This window comes from Camelus ferus, chromosome 34 (assembly GCF_009834535.1).
Source record: "Camelus ferus isolate YT-003-E chromosome 34, BCGSAC_Cfer_1.0, whole genome shotgun sequence".
Taxonomy (NCBI): Eukaryota; Metazoa; Chordata; class Mammalia; order Artiodactyla; family Camelidae; genus Camelus; species Camelus ferus.
In genome coordinates, this window is record NC_045729.1 from 4,493,849 (window position 1) to 4,510,134 (window position 16,286).

Sequence of the window (16,286 nt, forward strand, 5' to 3'; positions counted from 1 at the left end):
CAAGGGCATATCTATGATTTTGCTTTTTAAAATTCCATTGTGAATGTTGTCAAGACTGATCAGACTTAAGGTCTTGGGCTTCAAATGGCATTGGAGTTAAGATGGAGAAGGATAACTCACTGTAAGTGAAGATCGTAAGTCCACAGTTACCAAAAAGAACATTTATGGCTTCTGGGGATGCCGTTTCTATTGGAGTGAGGAGACCCATAGTTAAGATTCCATTCATCTTTTAAGAAGTATTCTTTCCTAAGTATTTTATTTTATATACAGTGGAATACTACTCAGTCGTAAAAAAAATGAAATAGTGCCATTTGCAGCAAGATGGATGGACCTAGAGATTATCCTGCTAAGTGAAGTAACTCAGACAGAGAAAGACAAATGTAAGATATCACTTATTTGTGGAGTCTAAAAAATAACACGAATAAACTTATTTACAAAACAAAAATAGACTCAGATATAGAAAACAAACTTATGGTTACCAAAGGAGAGAGGTGGGGGAGGGATAAATTAGGAGTTTGGGATCAGCAGATACAAGCTACTATATCTAAAATACATAAACAATAAGGCCGTACTGTATAGTGCAGGGAACTATATTCAGTATCTTGTAATAAACTGTAATGGGAAAGAATATGAAAACGAACACATATATTTATATACATGTAACTGAATCACTATGCTGTATACCAGAAACTAAGATAGTTAGTAAATCCACTATATGTCAACAGAATTTTTTTTTAAGTGGTGGGTATAGATTAAAAAAAAAAGAAGTATTTCTCAAATGTGCTAATATGATAATTAAGGAAATTTAAGGTTTGGATTTGTCTTTAAAGGACCTTTCTATACAGTGGAGGAGAGAGATATACATAATTAACTACAAACAAGCCGTCATTTGATAAGTTCCTTCTTGATTTAATGGACATCCAGACCTACAGCAGTGCTTCTCAACCATTTCAAACCCATCACCCCCTTTTTACAGCATATGTTTTGTTACATTTCCTTTAACGTCCTAAAATGAAATTCATAGTTAATATTATTATATATTCTCATGATTAAAAATAAAAAGGCCAAATTCTAATATAAGGAAGAAATAAGAGGGAGATAACTTACAATAAAAATAATACGTATTTCAACATGTAAGTACCAACTCTAGAAGATACAATATTTGTGTGAGTCTTTGATGGATACATTTGGATTTGAGAGAAACGGTGGAAGAAGAGGCTCGGAATACATTCTGTGTAGGTACAGGGAAACGAAAGAGCAGAGGCAAACGTGGGCCCTCGGGTAGTATCTAGAATTAGGAGAAGTAATAACAGAACAGACGTATTTGTACGTGATTAAAAAAAGAGGGAAATCACCATAACTGAAATGGGATTCATAAGGCAGATTACGAACTATTGAAACGGAGATAATGAGAAAGTATAATGTTTATGCAAATGAGCTGAGCCTTAGTTACAAATAGAACATCAAAATAATTCTCTCAGTTATGACATGACTTAGAATAGAGATGAAATAACCCCCAAAAGCATGGTTTTTATCTTGGAACTCTACTCATGTTAAGACATACTTTCAGCCTCTCACATTCAGAAGAGACCCTATCTTCCCATGTATCTGGAGACCGTGTCCTTCAGTAGGTGACGGGATGGCGAGATCTGGGGAAAAGGTGACGGGGACGGCAAGGTCTGGGGAAAACAGCCCCCACCACACCTACATGATCTGCTTCCCAGAAGCCCACCTCCCAGTGTCTCTTGTCAGAGTAAGAGAAAGAGAACATAAATGCATAATTAAAATATGGCATTTTTCATGCCATAGAGTTCTTATCATTGTGCTCCAAAAATGTTCAAAACATAGGAATAGCAATAATGTAAAATACTATTTTAAAACTTTTTTGGCAAAATACAGCGATGGCAAAGTCATATAGTGATTTCCCTATACGGTGAGTTCCCTGCATTTCATGTGTCTCTGTCTATTTAATGTTTGGTTCTAGGTCTGTTAAAAGGAGTTTTGAATCTTCTTTCTTATATTTATTATTAGTTTTATAGCTTTTGCTGTAATTGTGCCAGTGCACCGAAATCCTTTCCAAGAAAACACGTAGATGGAAACGCTATGACCCACTGAGCAGTCAGAGTGGAGAGAGTGAATAAATTATTCAATAATTTTGAGATAATGTCTTGAATTCATTTAAGCTTCCCTCTCCGTAGTGAATTTCTCTGAAATTATTGGATTTTTCAAATAACTTGATGTAAAAACTTTTAAATAAGATTATATATTAAAGCATTACCAATATGTGTTTGCAGTGAGTTTATTTCTGTCGGAGATTTGAAAGCGGTACCACGGGACGTTTCTTCATTGTGTGTTGCATCAGCCAGGCTCCCGCCAGGAAGCCTGAGCACCAGGTGTTTCAAGCAAGGGGGTATTTAATATAGGAAATGAGGCGCCAGAGTTGTTGGAGGGACTGGATGGGGAAAAGCGGGGTGAGGAACGTGGTCTTACCTGAAGATCTGGCAGTGCCACAGCCTCCACTGCCTCCTCTTGTGCCCCAGGAGTCGTCACCCCGCCTCCCTGTGGGAGCCTGCACGAGGCAGCTGCCACCACCTTCACTGGAGCCCTAAGAGGAGCCACTTCCCTCTGCTTCCCCCCGAGCCCCTTGATAACAGGAGGGTAAGGACAGTCCCAAGTATTGCACACAAAGTCTAGCCTATGCTGCACTCCCCTGTGCAGGATATATAATGTCTCGGCCATTGCCCATGAGTGCCAGTAGCGTCCCTCCAAAATCATCGTGATAATAAAAACACCTTCACTTCCCTATCTCCAAATTGTCTGTTGCTAGACCAGCTAGTGTACAGGACGGGAGTTTTTAGTCTGTGATTCATGATAAGCTTCACATTGTTAGTTACGTTTAGCAGTTGTATACAGAAGGTGTGTGTGCGTATTGTGTGCATGTGAGACCACCAATAGATTTTATCAAATTCTCAAAGGTATCCATGCCTCCCCCAAAGGAGTCAGAGTTCAAACACTGACGAGATCACACTAGCCCGTGGAAGTAGCAAAGGCTTGGTGGTGGAAGGTTGATGTGAGAACTGAACTTTGAAGGATGCTGGTGTTTGGCTGCAGGGGGAACACTTTTGTAAGACTCCGTGCACTTTGAAGTGTTTTCATAATTATCTTATTTGAGCTTCTGGGGTAAGGGAAGACATAGAAGCTGGAGTCTAGCAAAAGGCATCGGAACGTTCTCTGCATTAGCACACAGAATTTGAGGTTGGGGCAGGAGGCAAAGCGTGGTTCCTATTAACAAGAAGAAGGTAATCTGTTGGAGAATAATGGAAAGTCATCTGAGCACTTCAGGATGCCTTATGATGTTTAATCTTCACAACAATCCTATGATTTAAACCCACTTTGTAAAAGAAGAAACAGCCTTGAAGACGTCACATTGCTTGCTGTGATCCTACTGTAGTAATTGGCAGAGCTGGGACTCACACAGTCGTCTTTGGGCTGGAAGACCAGCCCCACCTGTTGCAACCAACTGTCTCAGACCCTCTACCGCTTTCGTTCTCAATGAGCCTGGTGGCTCCACACTGGGGGCAAGGCTGGTTTCCAGGACAGGTATCAAAGGACATGGTGTTAATAAACAAGCAGCACATGGGAAGGACCAAGAGTTGAGTCCAGACATCCAGGCTTTGGTGTTTATGGTTCTCTGCTTGGCATGGTCCCTTCCAATCTCTCTGTATGACTATCTCTTTCTTATCTTTCTGGTTTCTGCTCATAAATCATCTCCTCAGAGTGCCCAGGCTGATGGCCATATCTCAGGTAGCCTCTAGGTCCCCCATCACGTGCCCTGTTTATTTCCCCCTGACAGTAGCCAAATCTTATTGGCTGAAAGCTCCAGTCTTATTCATTGCTGTGGGCTGTATTGCCTAGAGGAGTACCTGGCGTGTACCAGGCTCTTAATATAATCTGTTGAATGAATATTTGAATAACAAATGTGGGGAAACTCCATCGTATTTCCAATTTGGGTCTAGGAAAATGTCTTTTAGAGTAAGGCTGTATTTGCACATGTGAGGTGTGAGAATCATGTAAGCCCAGTGAGTTAACTGTTCTCTTACTCATCTGTGGGGAATTTTGTTTTTCTGCCACATTGTTTTCATGAAAACGTATATTCGATTTGACAAGTTGAGCATGAACAGGTGGGCACTCCATGTAAAGTGTGGGCATTTGCTTGCCAGGAACATGCCTATCTGTTAGCCGTTGTTTTCATTTCTCTTTTTTTGGCTGTAGGTGGTTCACCACGACCCGTGCCGAGGGGGTGCCGGACAGTGGAACAGCTTGTTCAGATTTAAACATCTTGCCACCGGGAACTATTTAGCTGCAGAGGTAAGTTGAATGGATGTGGTGCTGTTAAGTCTCTGATTCTGAAATAGTGAAACGGGCGATACAAAAGATGTTGTATCTGTAGGAACAGTTTTTGTGCACATTTGATTATTGCCTATCAAGTTCTGGATTGGCGTGTAAATTGTTCTCAAGATGTAGATGTTAATTGAAACCTTAAGATGGCCTTTGTCTTGAACGTTAAAACATCAACAGCAACAACAGAACCCTGTGGTTGGTTTGCTGTAGGACACGGGGAAGCAGGGATCCGATTTGCAACCATATGGGATCCGTCTTGAGAGTTCCTATTTAGCTTCACTCTATCAGAATGTCTGCTTTGGAGCCATGATCAGCCCATTGTTGATGTGGTGTAGCCTACATAGCTTCAGGCTGATCTTCTGTGATCAGTCTTTCCCTGGTGAGTGGCTCTTATTGTTCAAACTATCAGAGAGGAAAGAGGTTTTTCTGTAAGAGACTGAACTGTCCTGTCAATAAAAATGGTAAAAACATATAGAGGTCTTTTCTTTCTCCATGAAATGCATGTTGACAGTCAGGTAGAATGAAGGGTGGGTAGAAATAGCCACGTACAAATTTTAGAAATGATTTAATTAAAGGTCAGTTATCTAGTTTAAAACTAATTTTGAAAATATTTGTTTTTAGGTGTCTGAAAATATCCATTCGTTCTTAACTCTCCTCAACTCCGCCTTTCAATTTAGAGTTTCTTCTGGGATTCTAAACCAGAATTTGGTGTTGGGAATTTTAGTATTATGTGTCTAACTTTTGGTTTTGGACGTGAGGGAGGGTGAGGAAGTAGGGATGGAAAACTGATGAGAAAAACGTGTGGAAACAGGAAGTTTCCTCCTCGCCCACTCTGTTAATCTGTGATGATTTTCTTTGTAGTACTTAACACTGTCTCACTTATTGTATGTTTTATTTCATTGACTTTCTCTGTCAGAATGGACATTCTCTGAAGGCAGGGATTTTTTTTTTTTTTTAACATCACCACTGTGTGCCCAGCACCTAGGACAGTGCCTGGTACTTAGAAAGCATTTGGTGAATAGTTTTTGAATGAATGAATGAAGACGAGGAAGCTATTCAGGCTTCTATAAGCTTAGTGGGTAGGAAGAAGGAAATTTCGGGATTTGTTATGTGCGAGGCATTTGGAGCCATATTTGGCAAATTAATCTCTTATCTCCTATTTCCTCCCCTGGAAAAATGGAGATCATCACAGTTTTTGTGTAATAAGATTATAAGAGAATGAAGTGAGGTAAAGTGCTCAGCATAATGTGTGACTATGCTAAGCCTCCAGTAAGGGATGCTGGCATGATTAATTTATTACATGGTAAGTAGGGATTGTTCTCTCTTTATAAATATCTGACTCATTTTTAATGAATCTGCTTGGCTAGATGAAATACAGCTTTGCAATTTATAGGCTGTTTATACTGTAAGTGTTTTGAAGTAACTTTTTTGAAAAGTAACCTTTTTAAGCAAAATTGAACAGTAAGAGGCGGGGGGGTGAATCTTGTCTAAAATAAGAATTAGAAAAGTCTACTGGATGTCCCATAAAGATTAGAAGTTAGGGTTATTATTCTCTTGGAGATGGGGAGAACTCAAGTGCAACACACCTGTGGTAGGGGGTACCAGGGAGGTGCAAGGATGCTTGATGGATGAGTAAGGCAGATGGGGAAGGGAAGAGAGAGAAGGCGTGTTCAGGCAATGAGGACAGGGAGGTGTGTGGCATTATACAACCTGGTTTCATGTGGATAGTGCATGTCTGTGTCACACATAAGATGTGTGTGAGTTTGGAAGTCGTGCTAGAACGTGGGAGGGGAGTGCTGGGGCCAGAAAGGTAGGGCAGCTGTTTTTTTTCAGACCATATATATTAAGACAAGAAGAATGGGTTTTTTCACTTAAAGAGCAGTGTTCTAAGTGATTTGTGTTCAAAGAAAGACCACTCCAGAGTGGTCCACTGTCCACTACAGTAGTCACCAGCCACGTGCTGGCTATTTAAATTAAAACGAATATTCCTGAAGTCAAGTAAAGTTAGAAAGTCTGGCGGTCTGAGAAGTCATAGAAGCCACTGGAAGGTCCAGTGGGCTGACTCGCAGATGCCAAGTGAGGGAAGATGGAATTTCAGCAAGGAGGGAGTGCTCCCAAAAAGGTCAGGAATGAAATGTCTTTACAGCATTTGGCAAAGAACATGGTCATCTGTGACTTCTCCGAGAGCACTTTTAACGGAAGCCAGAATGCAGGAGGCGGAGGACTGAGGAGGAAGCCAGGAAGCGGGAGGAAGTGGAGACGGAGTCCTTGTACAATGGCTGTAAAAGGGTGGGAAGCAGACTCATTAAAGGAAAGTAAGAGTCCTGTTAGGCTGATGTTTATAAAGTATTTTTTAAAAAGTAAGATGGCTGAGAACTGAGCTGTTTTTGCTTTAAAGGGAAGGTCCTATCAGAGGGCAGGAGTTGGCAGCATTTGCCCTCAGCTTGTCTACTTTCAACACATATTTATAATTGGAAATATTAATTTAATGTGCTTGAGGCATTCCTGGTAAATTGCATGATGTCATTCTTGAATTGCCTTTGAGTTCATGGTGTTTATGTTGGCCAGTGTGGCAAAGAGAGCCTTGTGCAGTGGGAAGAAAAGCCCCAGGTATACTGCTCACAATCTCTCTGCCTTAAGCAACTATGTAACCTCTCTGAACCTCAGTCCCCTTGTATGTAAAAAAGGTGATAATATATATTATATGGGATTTTTGGGGAATTGTGAACTTTCAGCACCTTGTACCTAAAAGGCATTCAGTAAGTGTTAAGTCCTGTTGCTTCCACTGAGAGGAAGGGGACAAAAAATGTGAAGTAGTGCATCATTATTATTATTATTATTATTATTATTATTATTATTATTATTATTATTATTATTATTTTAAACATTATTTTTATTATTTTCATGATCCAGAACTGGTATTTCTTTGTCAGGCAGATAACCCAAGGGGAAAATGTTCAGGGCTCACCACTGGCTACCTTGTGCCCAGAATGGTGCCTGATATTTAATTTACACTCAGTAAATATCAGATGGTCTAATGAATGAATCAGAGGTTCAGTGAGGTTGTAAATCCAATCACTTCACTTTACAGAAAGGGAAACCCAGGCTCAGAGAGGTGATCCCGAGTTAAAAAACAAGAGAATGATCTTATTCAGGCTGAAAGAAACAAGTGTTCTTCGCTTTGTTGTATCAGTGGTTCTCAACTGAGGGTGATCTTGTCCCCAGGGGATATTAGGCAATGTCCTGAGACATTTTTATTGTCACAGCTGGGGAGAGGGAGCTACTGGCTATCTAGTAGGTAGAGGCTGGGGATGCGACTGAACATCCTATGATGTGTAGGATAGCCCCCACAGCAAAGAATTATCTGACCCCAAATGCCAGTGGTGCCAAGGCTTAGAACCCCTGATCTATGTTATACTGAAATTACACAATCATTGGTTGACAGCCTCCCAGGTAGGAGCACTGTTTTTTATTGTGAAGAAAACAAAAATGATTAAAGTTTGTCTTTGTCCTTTAAGAGTTTGCAATCTAGAGAATTATATTAACTCATCACTGGAACATCTCTTTTGCAATTGCTTCCAGCATACAGGCACATCTGAGATATCTGGCTTTGTGTAGTGTTTAAATTATTAACACCTGTAGACGACCATGGTAAATCTCACGGTAAGTTTAAAGGCTGCAACGTTAAATCTAGGCATCTTAGAAAAGAAACACCTAAACTTTTTACTTATATGTATACTTCCTAAGCATGATATTCTATTTAACTAGTACTTACTGGGTGACTAAGTTATTCAGGAAAACACGAAAAGCTTATTATGGTTTGTTTAGAAATGAAGGAGGAACTAGCTGAAGAAAATTAGACCATTTCATACGCTGAAGATTCTGTGGTCTTAACTGTAGAGACAAAACACGTAAATTGTAAGCTGTTGAAGAAGAGCGCCATACTTTGTGTGTATGTCTGTGTGAACTGTGGAAACCATCTAGGAATTAGGACAATGGTGTAAAATGTTAATCTGTTTAGATTTTATTCTCTGAGTTGCTAAAGAGAGACAAGGTTTTAGAAATGGACCCTTCTTCCATTTCAACACCTTTAACGGTATTGTTTTAGCGAATTCGAGATTTATTTTTGAGTAATCGACAATGCTTGAAATTCGTGGACAAAATACGGAACAAGGCATTTGATTATGAATTCGGTAATAAAGGCATTTCTGGCTTCATCAGACAATGCGTTGCAGCGCTGTGTTATTAGGCCGTCTTCCTATAGCGTCAGTTTCTGTGGGCCACGGGAGAAACCAGGTGCCATGAGGGGGAAGTAACTGCCGTGGAGCTTTGCCTTTAACGCACAGCGCAGTTCTCAGCGCACTCCTTGCCATTTTGCCGTAGACCTTTTATTCGTCTGTCCTTACTGGTGCAGGGAGTTCCCTTACCATGTCTGTGGGGAAGAAAGTATATCCTGAGTAGGATACTATGGGAGCCTTAGTAAATAGTTCTTCCACGGTCATGGGAAATGAATCAAGAATCACAATTTCTCATCCGCTGCAATTTCTTTCTTTGGATATTATTAAAACAGTAGCTTTTGATGATCCTTCCAAAAACAAGATAGAGCGATTAGAGCAAAATAATTTTGTTAAAGATGTTATAATTGCCTGTTTAAAGATGACTAGCTTATTTGTTTGTAGATGGACCAGACTTCCACCAGATGGCAGTAAACACTTATTTCCTAACTATGCAGTAGCCTTTGGATTTAATTAATTAAAAACCTAGTACTCAGGAACCTATATATTAGCATAGAATCTGATGGATATTAGGGCTGTAGTTTTAAATATCCCAATGTTTAGTTCTCTGTCAAATGTATCAGCCATAGTATATGAGGAGGGTCTTTTTAAAAAAGATGTACACAGACACATACAAGAAAGGAGCATACATACCAGCCCCTGTACACACATGTAAGTATGTATCAAAATACAAATGATGCCTGGCACATATAAGCATCCAGTAAAGGCTATTTTTCCCTTCTTTTCTTTTCTAGACCTAACAATCAGAATAATAAGTTGGCTCTGAAGTGCCTAGTCATTGGGAAGAGGAACATACACATATATAATTATTTAAAAATACATACGTGATGATTTTATGACTTCAATGTTATATGTACTAAAAATTGATCAAAAGATATTTCATTATAAAAAAGTAGCCTTTTTCTTTTAAAAAATGAACATAAATTATGGACTTACAACTTTGGGTCTGCTTCCTGCTCTGGTGACAGAGGGTTGGTGGCAGGTGACTTTCATTGGATAGTGGCACCACCATGACCGTCCACTGTCTTGGTGCCCATGACACTGCTCTGTCCCTCTGCCACGTTTCTATTCTGACTCGTCACACTCTCTACCTGACTCCATTCTGGGCCTCTGTGGCCACTTAAATGAAGACTCCCTCCAAAGCTTCGTGGTGGGTATTTTATTCTCTTTCTGTCCCTCGCTCCCAGGTCCTGAATTTGACCTTGGCTGTCCCACTGACATTGAGACGCAATAATCTTTTTTTCTTTGGCTTGTTTGTTTGTTTCATATGATTTTTAATACCTCAGAAGAATCCCATACAATTGGTATTATTACTTTTTAATAGATGGTGCAACTGGGGCTCACCAAGGTTAAGTGACTTGACTAAGGCCAAAATGTAGTGGAAATTCATTATTTTGGACTGCCTGACATTCCTATTTTTCAAAAGCTGCCTTGCTTTCCCTCCGTTGACGGGACTGCCAATCGCTGATCAGGGTGTGCTGTCCGTCTGACGCAGCAGTTGGTTCAGACGGAGGATGCACGACTCAGCAGGGCCAGGCAGACTCTTCCCTGGGGATTTATGAGCAAGGTGTTCTCCTTTCGCAGTGAAGACACTACACCTGGAACCACCAGCTTCCCCGAGCACTTGAAGGAAGCTAGTCTTTGGCGGGAGAGAATGAGGACAGTAACAGGGATTACAGAGCCCAGACAGGTACCCAGAAATTATTTGAGCCCTGGGTCCAGTGGTTTTAGATCAGACCCACCTCTGCCCTGTCCAGTCATGGAAGCCAGCCGCCTTTATTTGCTTGTGTTCTTTTGAGTTGTTCTCTCAGTAATCTTACCTAAGATGGAATTGTTTCTCTGCAAAGAGTGAGTTTTCTTCTTTTCTGGGTTAAAAACTTGAGAGTCATGATAAATGTTTTTTTTCTCTCTCAGTTTGCACATTCAGATTCTACTCTTTAAACTGTCTCTAAACTCTTCTGCATCCGCTTTCTCTTTTCCATTTCGGCACTGTGATTGTTACTGGGGCTCTACCACCTCTTACTGGAACCCCGCACTTGGTTGCTTTGCCTTTTTCATCATCTGTCTCTGTGTCCTACTCACGATGGCCGGTTGAGCATTTTTATTTTTATTTATTGTTATTGAAGTATAGTCAGTTTACAAAGTTGTGTCGATTTCCAGTGTACAGCATCATGTTTCAGTCTTACATATACATATATATATATTCCTTTTTCTTTTTTCAATTGAGGATTTTTAACGTGCTGTTTCTGCAAACATTTTCCCGGCGATATTCAAAATCTTTCTGAAGATGCAAACCCGGTAGCCTGTGGCAAAAGCCCCATTGGCCTGGCCTGCCTTCCTACCTGGGATCACGCCAGTCCTCCTTACGGAGTGGGGAGGGAAGTCACGTGCTGTCGGCACTAAAAGTTGTGGCTTTGGAATCATCAGACGTGTGCTTCTGAATAGCCCTACCACTCCCCAGCCATGTGGCTTTGCATGGGCTGCTTCATGACTGTAAAGTGGGGTTAAGGCGCCCTTCTAATAGGATAACTGTAAGGGGAGATGAATTCACCTTTAAAAGCATATAAAAAATATTCCATAAATGACAGTTATGTGTCTTCTCTGATCAAGGCTGATTTTCTCACCTGCTTGGCTCTCGCTCCCCCTGCACCGCCTGTCCCTCATCAGTCCTTTCTTCCTTCTCTGCCCGAGATAATTCTGCCCATCCTTCAGGGCCATGCTCATATGCTGCCTTCTCCATGAATAATTCTGGAATAAATTTGTCCCTCCTTCTTCTGACCTATATTATTTATAAATTATTCATTTCTGTCTTATATCTCTTGTCACATTCTGTTTGGTATTACAGCTAACTGTATTTATGTCTTATTTTCCGTCCTAGATTGTAAGGTCTTGTGGTCAGGGACCATAGTCTCTTTCGTCTTTGCTAAAATACCATATGCCACCATGCTTTGTCCATTATAGATGCTCTGTTAATATTTACTGAGTATTAATGATTGAACAGCATATTAAATCTCTTTTCTCCAATGCCAGATTTATCATTTATTTTTTAACATAAGGAAATATTTCCGTTGAAGTCCTAAAAGATTTAGGAATCTCTATATGACCATATCTTTTTTCCTCTTCTTTAGAAATATTTTTTTGATTCATCTTTAGTCTAATAACTTTAATGATTACTGTTATTATTATAGCTGGACAAGGAAATCAGCAGTATACATTTAAAACATATATTAAAGCATATATTTATCTGGCCTTTAGTTAATATTGGTGAATTTATACAGAGAATGTTTTGTTTATTTTGGTGGCTCTTCCACCTCTTATTTTTTTAATTAAAATTTTTTTTTTGTTGAAATTTAGTCAGTTTACAGTGTTGTGTCAATTTCTGGTATACAGCATCATGTTTTAATCTTACATGTACATACAAATACTTCTTTTCACATTCTTTTTCATTATAGCTTAGAACAAGATACTGAATATAGTTCCCTGAGCTTTACAGTATAAACTTGTTGTTTATCTGTTTTATGCATAGTAGTTACATCTGCAAATCTCAGACTCCCAATTTATCCCTTCCCACCCCCTTTCCACCCTGGTAACTATAAGTTTGTTTTCTATGTCTGTGAGTCTGTTTCTGTTTTGTAAGTAAGTTCATTTGTCTGTTCTTTTTTTTTTTAGATTCCACATATACGTGATATCCTATGGTATTTTTCTGTCTCTTTCTGGCTTACTTCACTTAGAATGATGATCTCCAGGTCCATCCATGTTGCTGCAAATGGCATTATTTTATTCTTTTTCACAGCTGAATAGTATTCCATGATATACATATACATATATGTGTATATATATCACAGTTCCTCCTCTTCTTTCTACTTCCTCTTCTTCTCCTCCTCATTATTATTATCACTTTAGTGAATGTACTGAAGCAACAACTCTATATTAAAAAGACCACATTGCAGCCTGTAAGATGCAAGATGAGGCAAAACCTAACTGATCAGCACCATCTTTAGTCTTGTTGTCAAAGACATGAATATATAAAATTTGATGACACATAATTAGTAGGATTAGGCTTTAGTCAGAGATTTTTCTCATTTTACATTAAGGACCCTGTGTTGCTTGGGGGTTAGGCAACCTTTCCTAAAGCCCATAGTATTTCCTTACGGAGCTGAGTTTGGAATCCAGTTCCCCACACGTCCCTCAAGGGCTGAACTGGGTGATCCTGAAAGGGTGAAATATGTGAAGGCAGTTTTTGAAATTAAAATTGTTTTTAAGGTAGAATATGACCTACATTTTAAGAGGCATGAATGACTATTTGGCTTAGGTTCATTAATTCCTGTTTCTGTACACATTTCAGTTATGGCTACATCATAGTTTCCAGCATGAATTTACTTTACAATGTCTGTAACTAACTATTCTAAATGCTTGTGGAATGAAAACTTCAACCATAAGGTATAGCTTGATTAAACATGTTTTATGTCTTTTGAATATAATTTAGCTATAATTTTACTATGTATTTTTTTAATTTAAAAGGAAAGTCTGAGTTTTTTCGAACTGAAAACAAATTTAAAAATATAGTAATCTTTGGCTAAAAGAGCTGAATAAACCCCTTCTGCGTACTGTGCTGGAACTTTCATTACTATGGAGTAAAAAGTGTGCCTTTCAAGTTTGATTAATCAGTAGACAGGCAGCTGATTAAATCACTGTCTTTTTGGCTTTTTACCTATCACTCTTGGATTCCAGAACCAGGGATTATCCTGTTTTGAAACTAATTGTTTTATTCATAATTCAAGGGAATTTAAGGAGCATGAGGTATGGATCTCCAAAGAAAAATAAAGTTCATGCTTAGACCTCCCCAGTGGCTGGCCTGCACCAACAGGCAACTTGTAACTGGATTCCTGTTTCATCAACCCTCCTCCACACCCCACCTCCCCCCTTGTGTACCCGCTCTGAAAACTGAAAGTCTGCTGTCAAGTAGCTCTTGGACCAGGTTCTGCTTTCCAGACTCCCCTTTCCCTAATACCCCCACCCACTTTCCGATTTGTTTAACCATACTTTGGTTTTGTCTGTTTTTAGATTTCATATAAATGGAGTCATACAGTGTCTTCTTTCTTCCATTTATAATGTGTTTTTAAAATTGAGATATCATTGACATATAACATTGTATTAGTTTTAGGTATGCAACCTAATGATTTGAGACATGTATATATAAAATTATATATATCTACATATAACTATATATAACTATATATAGATAGATAGATAGATAGATAGATAGATAGATTGAAGTGATTACCACAGTAAATCTTGATAACATCCATCAACACTCACAGTTATACATTTTTTTTCTTGTGATGAGAACTTTTGAGATCTGCTCTCTTAGCAACTTTCAAATATACAGTACTATGAAATGTAGTCACCACGGTCCACCAGGGTCCTACTGTCCAGCACAGGGAACTATATTCACTACCTTGTAATAGCCTATAATGAAAAATAATATGAAAAGGAATATATAATATATATATATATATATATATCTGAATCACTGTGCTATACACCAGAAATTAACACAGCTTTGTAAATGGACTGTACCTTAAAAATTTATCTCCATGCTGTACATTACATCCTCAGGACTTGTATTCTTTTAATTGGAAGTTTGTACCTTTTGACCCCATTTACTGATTTCACCCATTCCTACCCCTGCCTCTGGTAACCACAAAACTGATCCCTGTTTACGTAAGTTTGTTTTATATTTTTAGATTCCACACATAAGCAAGATCACACAGTATTTACCTTTCTCTGTCTGACTTATTTCATTTAGCATTGTGCCCTCAAGGTCCATCCGCGTTGTTGCAAATGGCAGGATTTCCTACTTTTTTATGATGGAATAATATTCCATTGTATGTATTGTTGGGATCCATCCTGTTGTGACATCAGCAGCTCATCATTTTGTTGCTGAGTTGTGCTCCGTTGTGTGAACATGCCGTGTTTTGTTTATCCATTCTCCTGTTACATGATAGGCATTTTTGTCTAAGCCTTCTTTCTGGCTCTGTTTGATGCCCCGACCTCTGTTCTCCCCCGGCTCCCCATCATCTTCGAATGTGTCTGTCCGTCTTCGTTGACTCTCCTGGAATATGGTCACCTCCGCGTACACAGCTTTTTTTTCAGCTGAGGAAGGCCTGACTGTCCGTTGTCTTCGATTATTGCTTGTGTTCTCCTTACTTTCTCTCCCGTCTAGCACCTGGTCGTCCACTAGTTGATACACCCTTCTCTGGTCCTCCATGACTACTCCCTTTTTCCTCATTTTCATTTCTTTACATCCTTCCTCTGAGCTGAAGGACAGCTGTTCACCTTTTAGCCTTTGTATCGCTCATTTCCTGTAATGTCAACTATGCTTGTTTCCGCTGCCAAGGTGGACTTTAATTTTATATTTATGTTTTCATTTTTATTGAAACCCCCCTTACTTTAACTTCTTTATATTGTGAGTCTTTATTTTTTGTACTATTTTATTATTTATTGTATTATTTTTATATCATAGTTTTAGCTGTTCATCTTCCACTGCCTTCACATAGAGGCAATGTTTACTTGCACTTTCTTGAAGATGCCAAACCTTTCCCTGAAAATTTATTTTGTATCATACCATAGATAATATTCAGAGAGACTCTGAGAAAGAACTCCTCCCATTCTGATATATTTTCCAGTCAGTCGCGTGTTGTTTTTTTCTTGTTTCCTCCCTTTTCCTCAGTCAGGTGAGCTCTGTGCAGAAGCAGAAGGCTTGAGTGGATGGTCCTTTTGTTCCACTTCTTTCTTCTCAATCCTCTTGTTAAACCTTCAGCTTCAGGGTAGCCTGCAGGGCCCGGGCCGTGTAGTTCCCAGTTCCAGGGGGCGTCGGATCTGCATCCCTGGGCTCAGCTGTGGTTGCTCCTCCCTCCGGCTTCTCTGCTTTTCTAGTGTATCACGCAGCGCCCTTCCAACCCGCAGCGCCCTTCCAGCCCGCAGCGCCCTTCCAGCCCGCAGTGCCCTTCCAGCCCGTGGCAGCCACAGTGCTTTCTCTTCTCTCCCTTTCTCCGGGCAGTCCTGCTTGGAAAGTCCTCTGCCACCATCTGCTCTGTCCACTCTCTGCCTGTTTGCTTTCTGAGCTTTGTTGTGTCTCTCTGGCCATGAGAAGACAGAGGGGGTAGTGGACAGTGGAGGGGAGGATTGGAGGAACAGTTTTCTGCTCCATCTCACAGCAGCTTCTCACTGATGGAGAAGCCCTTCTGTATAGGTTTTTGGTTGGTGAATAATCGGACTCTCCAGGTCAGTGGGTGAATAGTGGAACTGCAGGAAGCATCTTCTTAACTGTGTTCCCTTGGCCACTGGCTTCAAGTGAGATTGAGATTTGCCATGAGATGACAACTGGGGAGTTATCCACTCTTCCCCTGCAATATCGGCTTTATAATTATTGTCAATTCATTGAAGATTTGGAGTTTAGGTTGTTTTCAGCCTTAGTGTTCAATGAGATTGACAGTTTTTTGCTTTGTTTTGCTTTTGATTTTTTTCCAGCACTTTTCATTATTATTTAGTGATAAGTGTCATTCTGAGAAAGACACCGGCTTTACA

General features: G+C 39.8%; 1 protein-coding gene and 1 long non-coding RNA gene across 2 annotated transcripts in view; one reads left to right on the top strand and one right to left on the bottom strand.

Annotated features, from left to right (window-relative positions):
- The window catches only part of ITPR2 (inositol 1,4,5-trisphosphate receptor type 2), a 417,643-nt gene that overhangs the window by 84,317 nt on the left and 317,040 nt on the right, over nucleotides 1-16,286 (top strand). Inside the window, exon 9 of the mRNA XM_032472913.1 lies at nucleotides 4,273-4,368. Within this exon, the coding sequence (XP_032328804.1) occupies nucleotides 4,273-4,368 (96 nt within the window). The remainder of the gene's footprint in view (nucleotides 1-4,272; nucleotides 4,369-16,286) is intronic.
- Nucleotides 11,120-16,286, bottom strand: part of LOC116661267 — a 9,636-nt gene continuing 4,469 nt past the window's right edge. Inside the window, exons 2-3 of the long non-coding RNA XR_004317082.1 lie at nucleotides 12,561-12,565; nucleotides 11,120-11,133 (exon numbers count right to left, since the gene is read on the bottom strand). This is a non-coding gene — a long non-coding RNA (uncharacterized LOC116661267). The remainder of the gene's footprint in view (nucleotides 11,134-12,560; nucleotides 12,566-16,286) is intronic.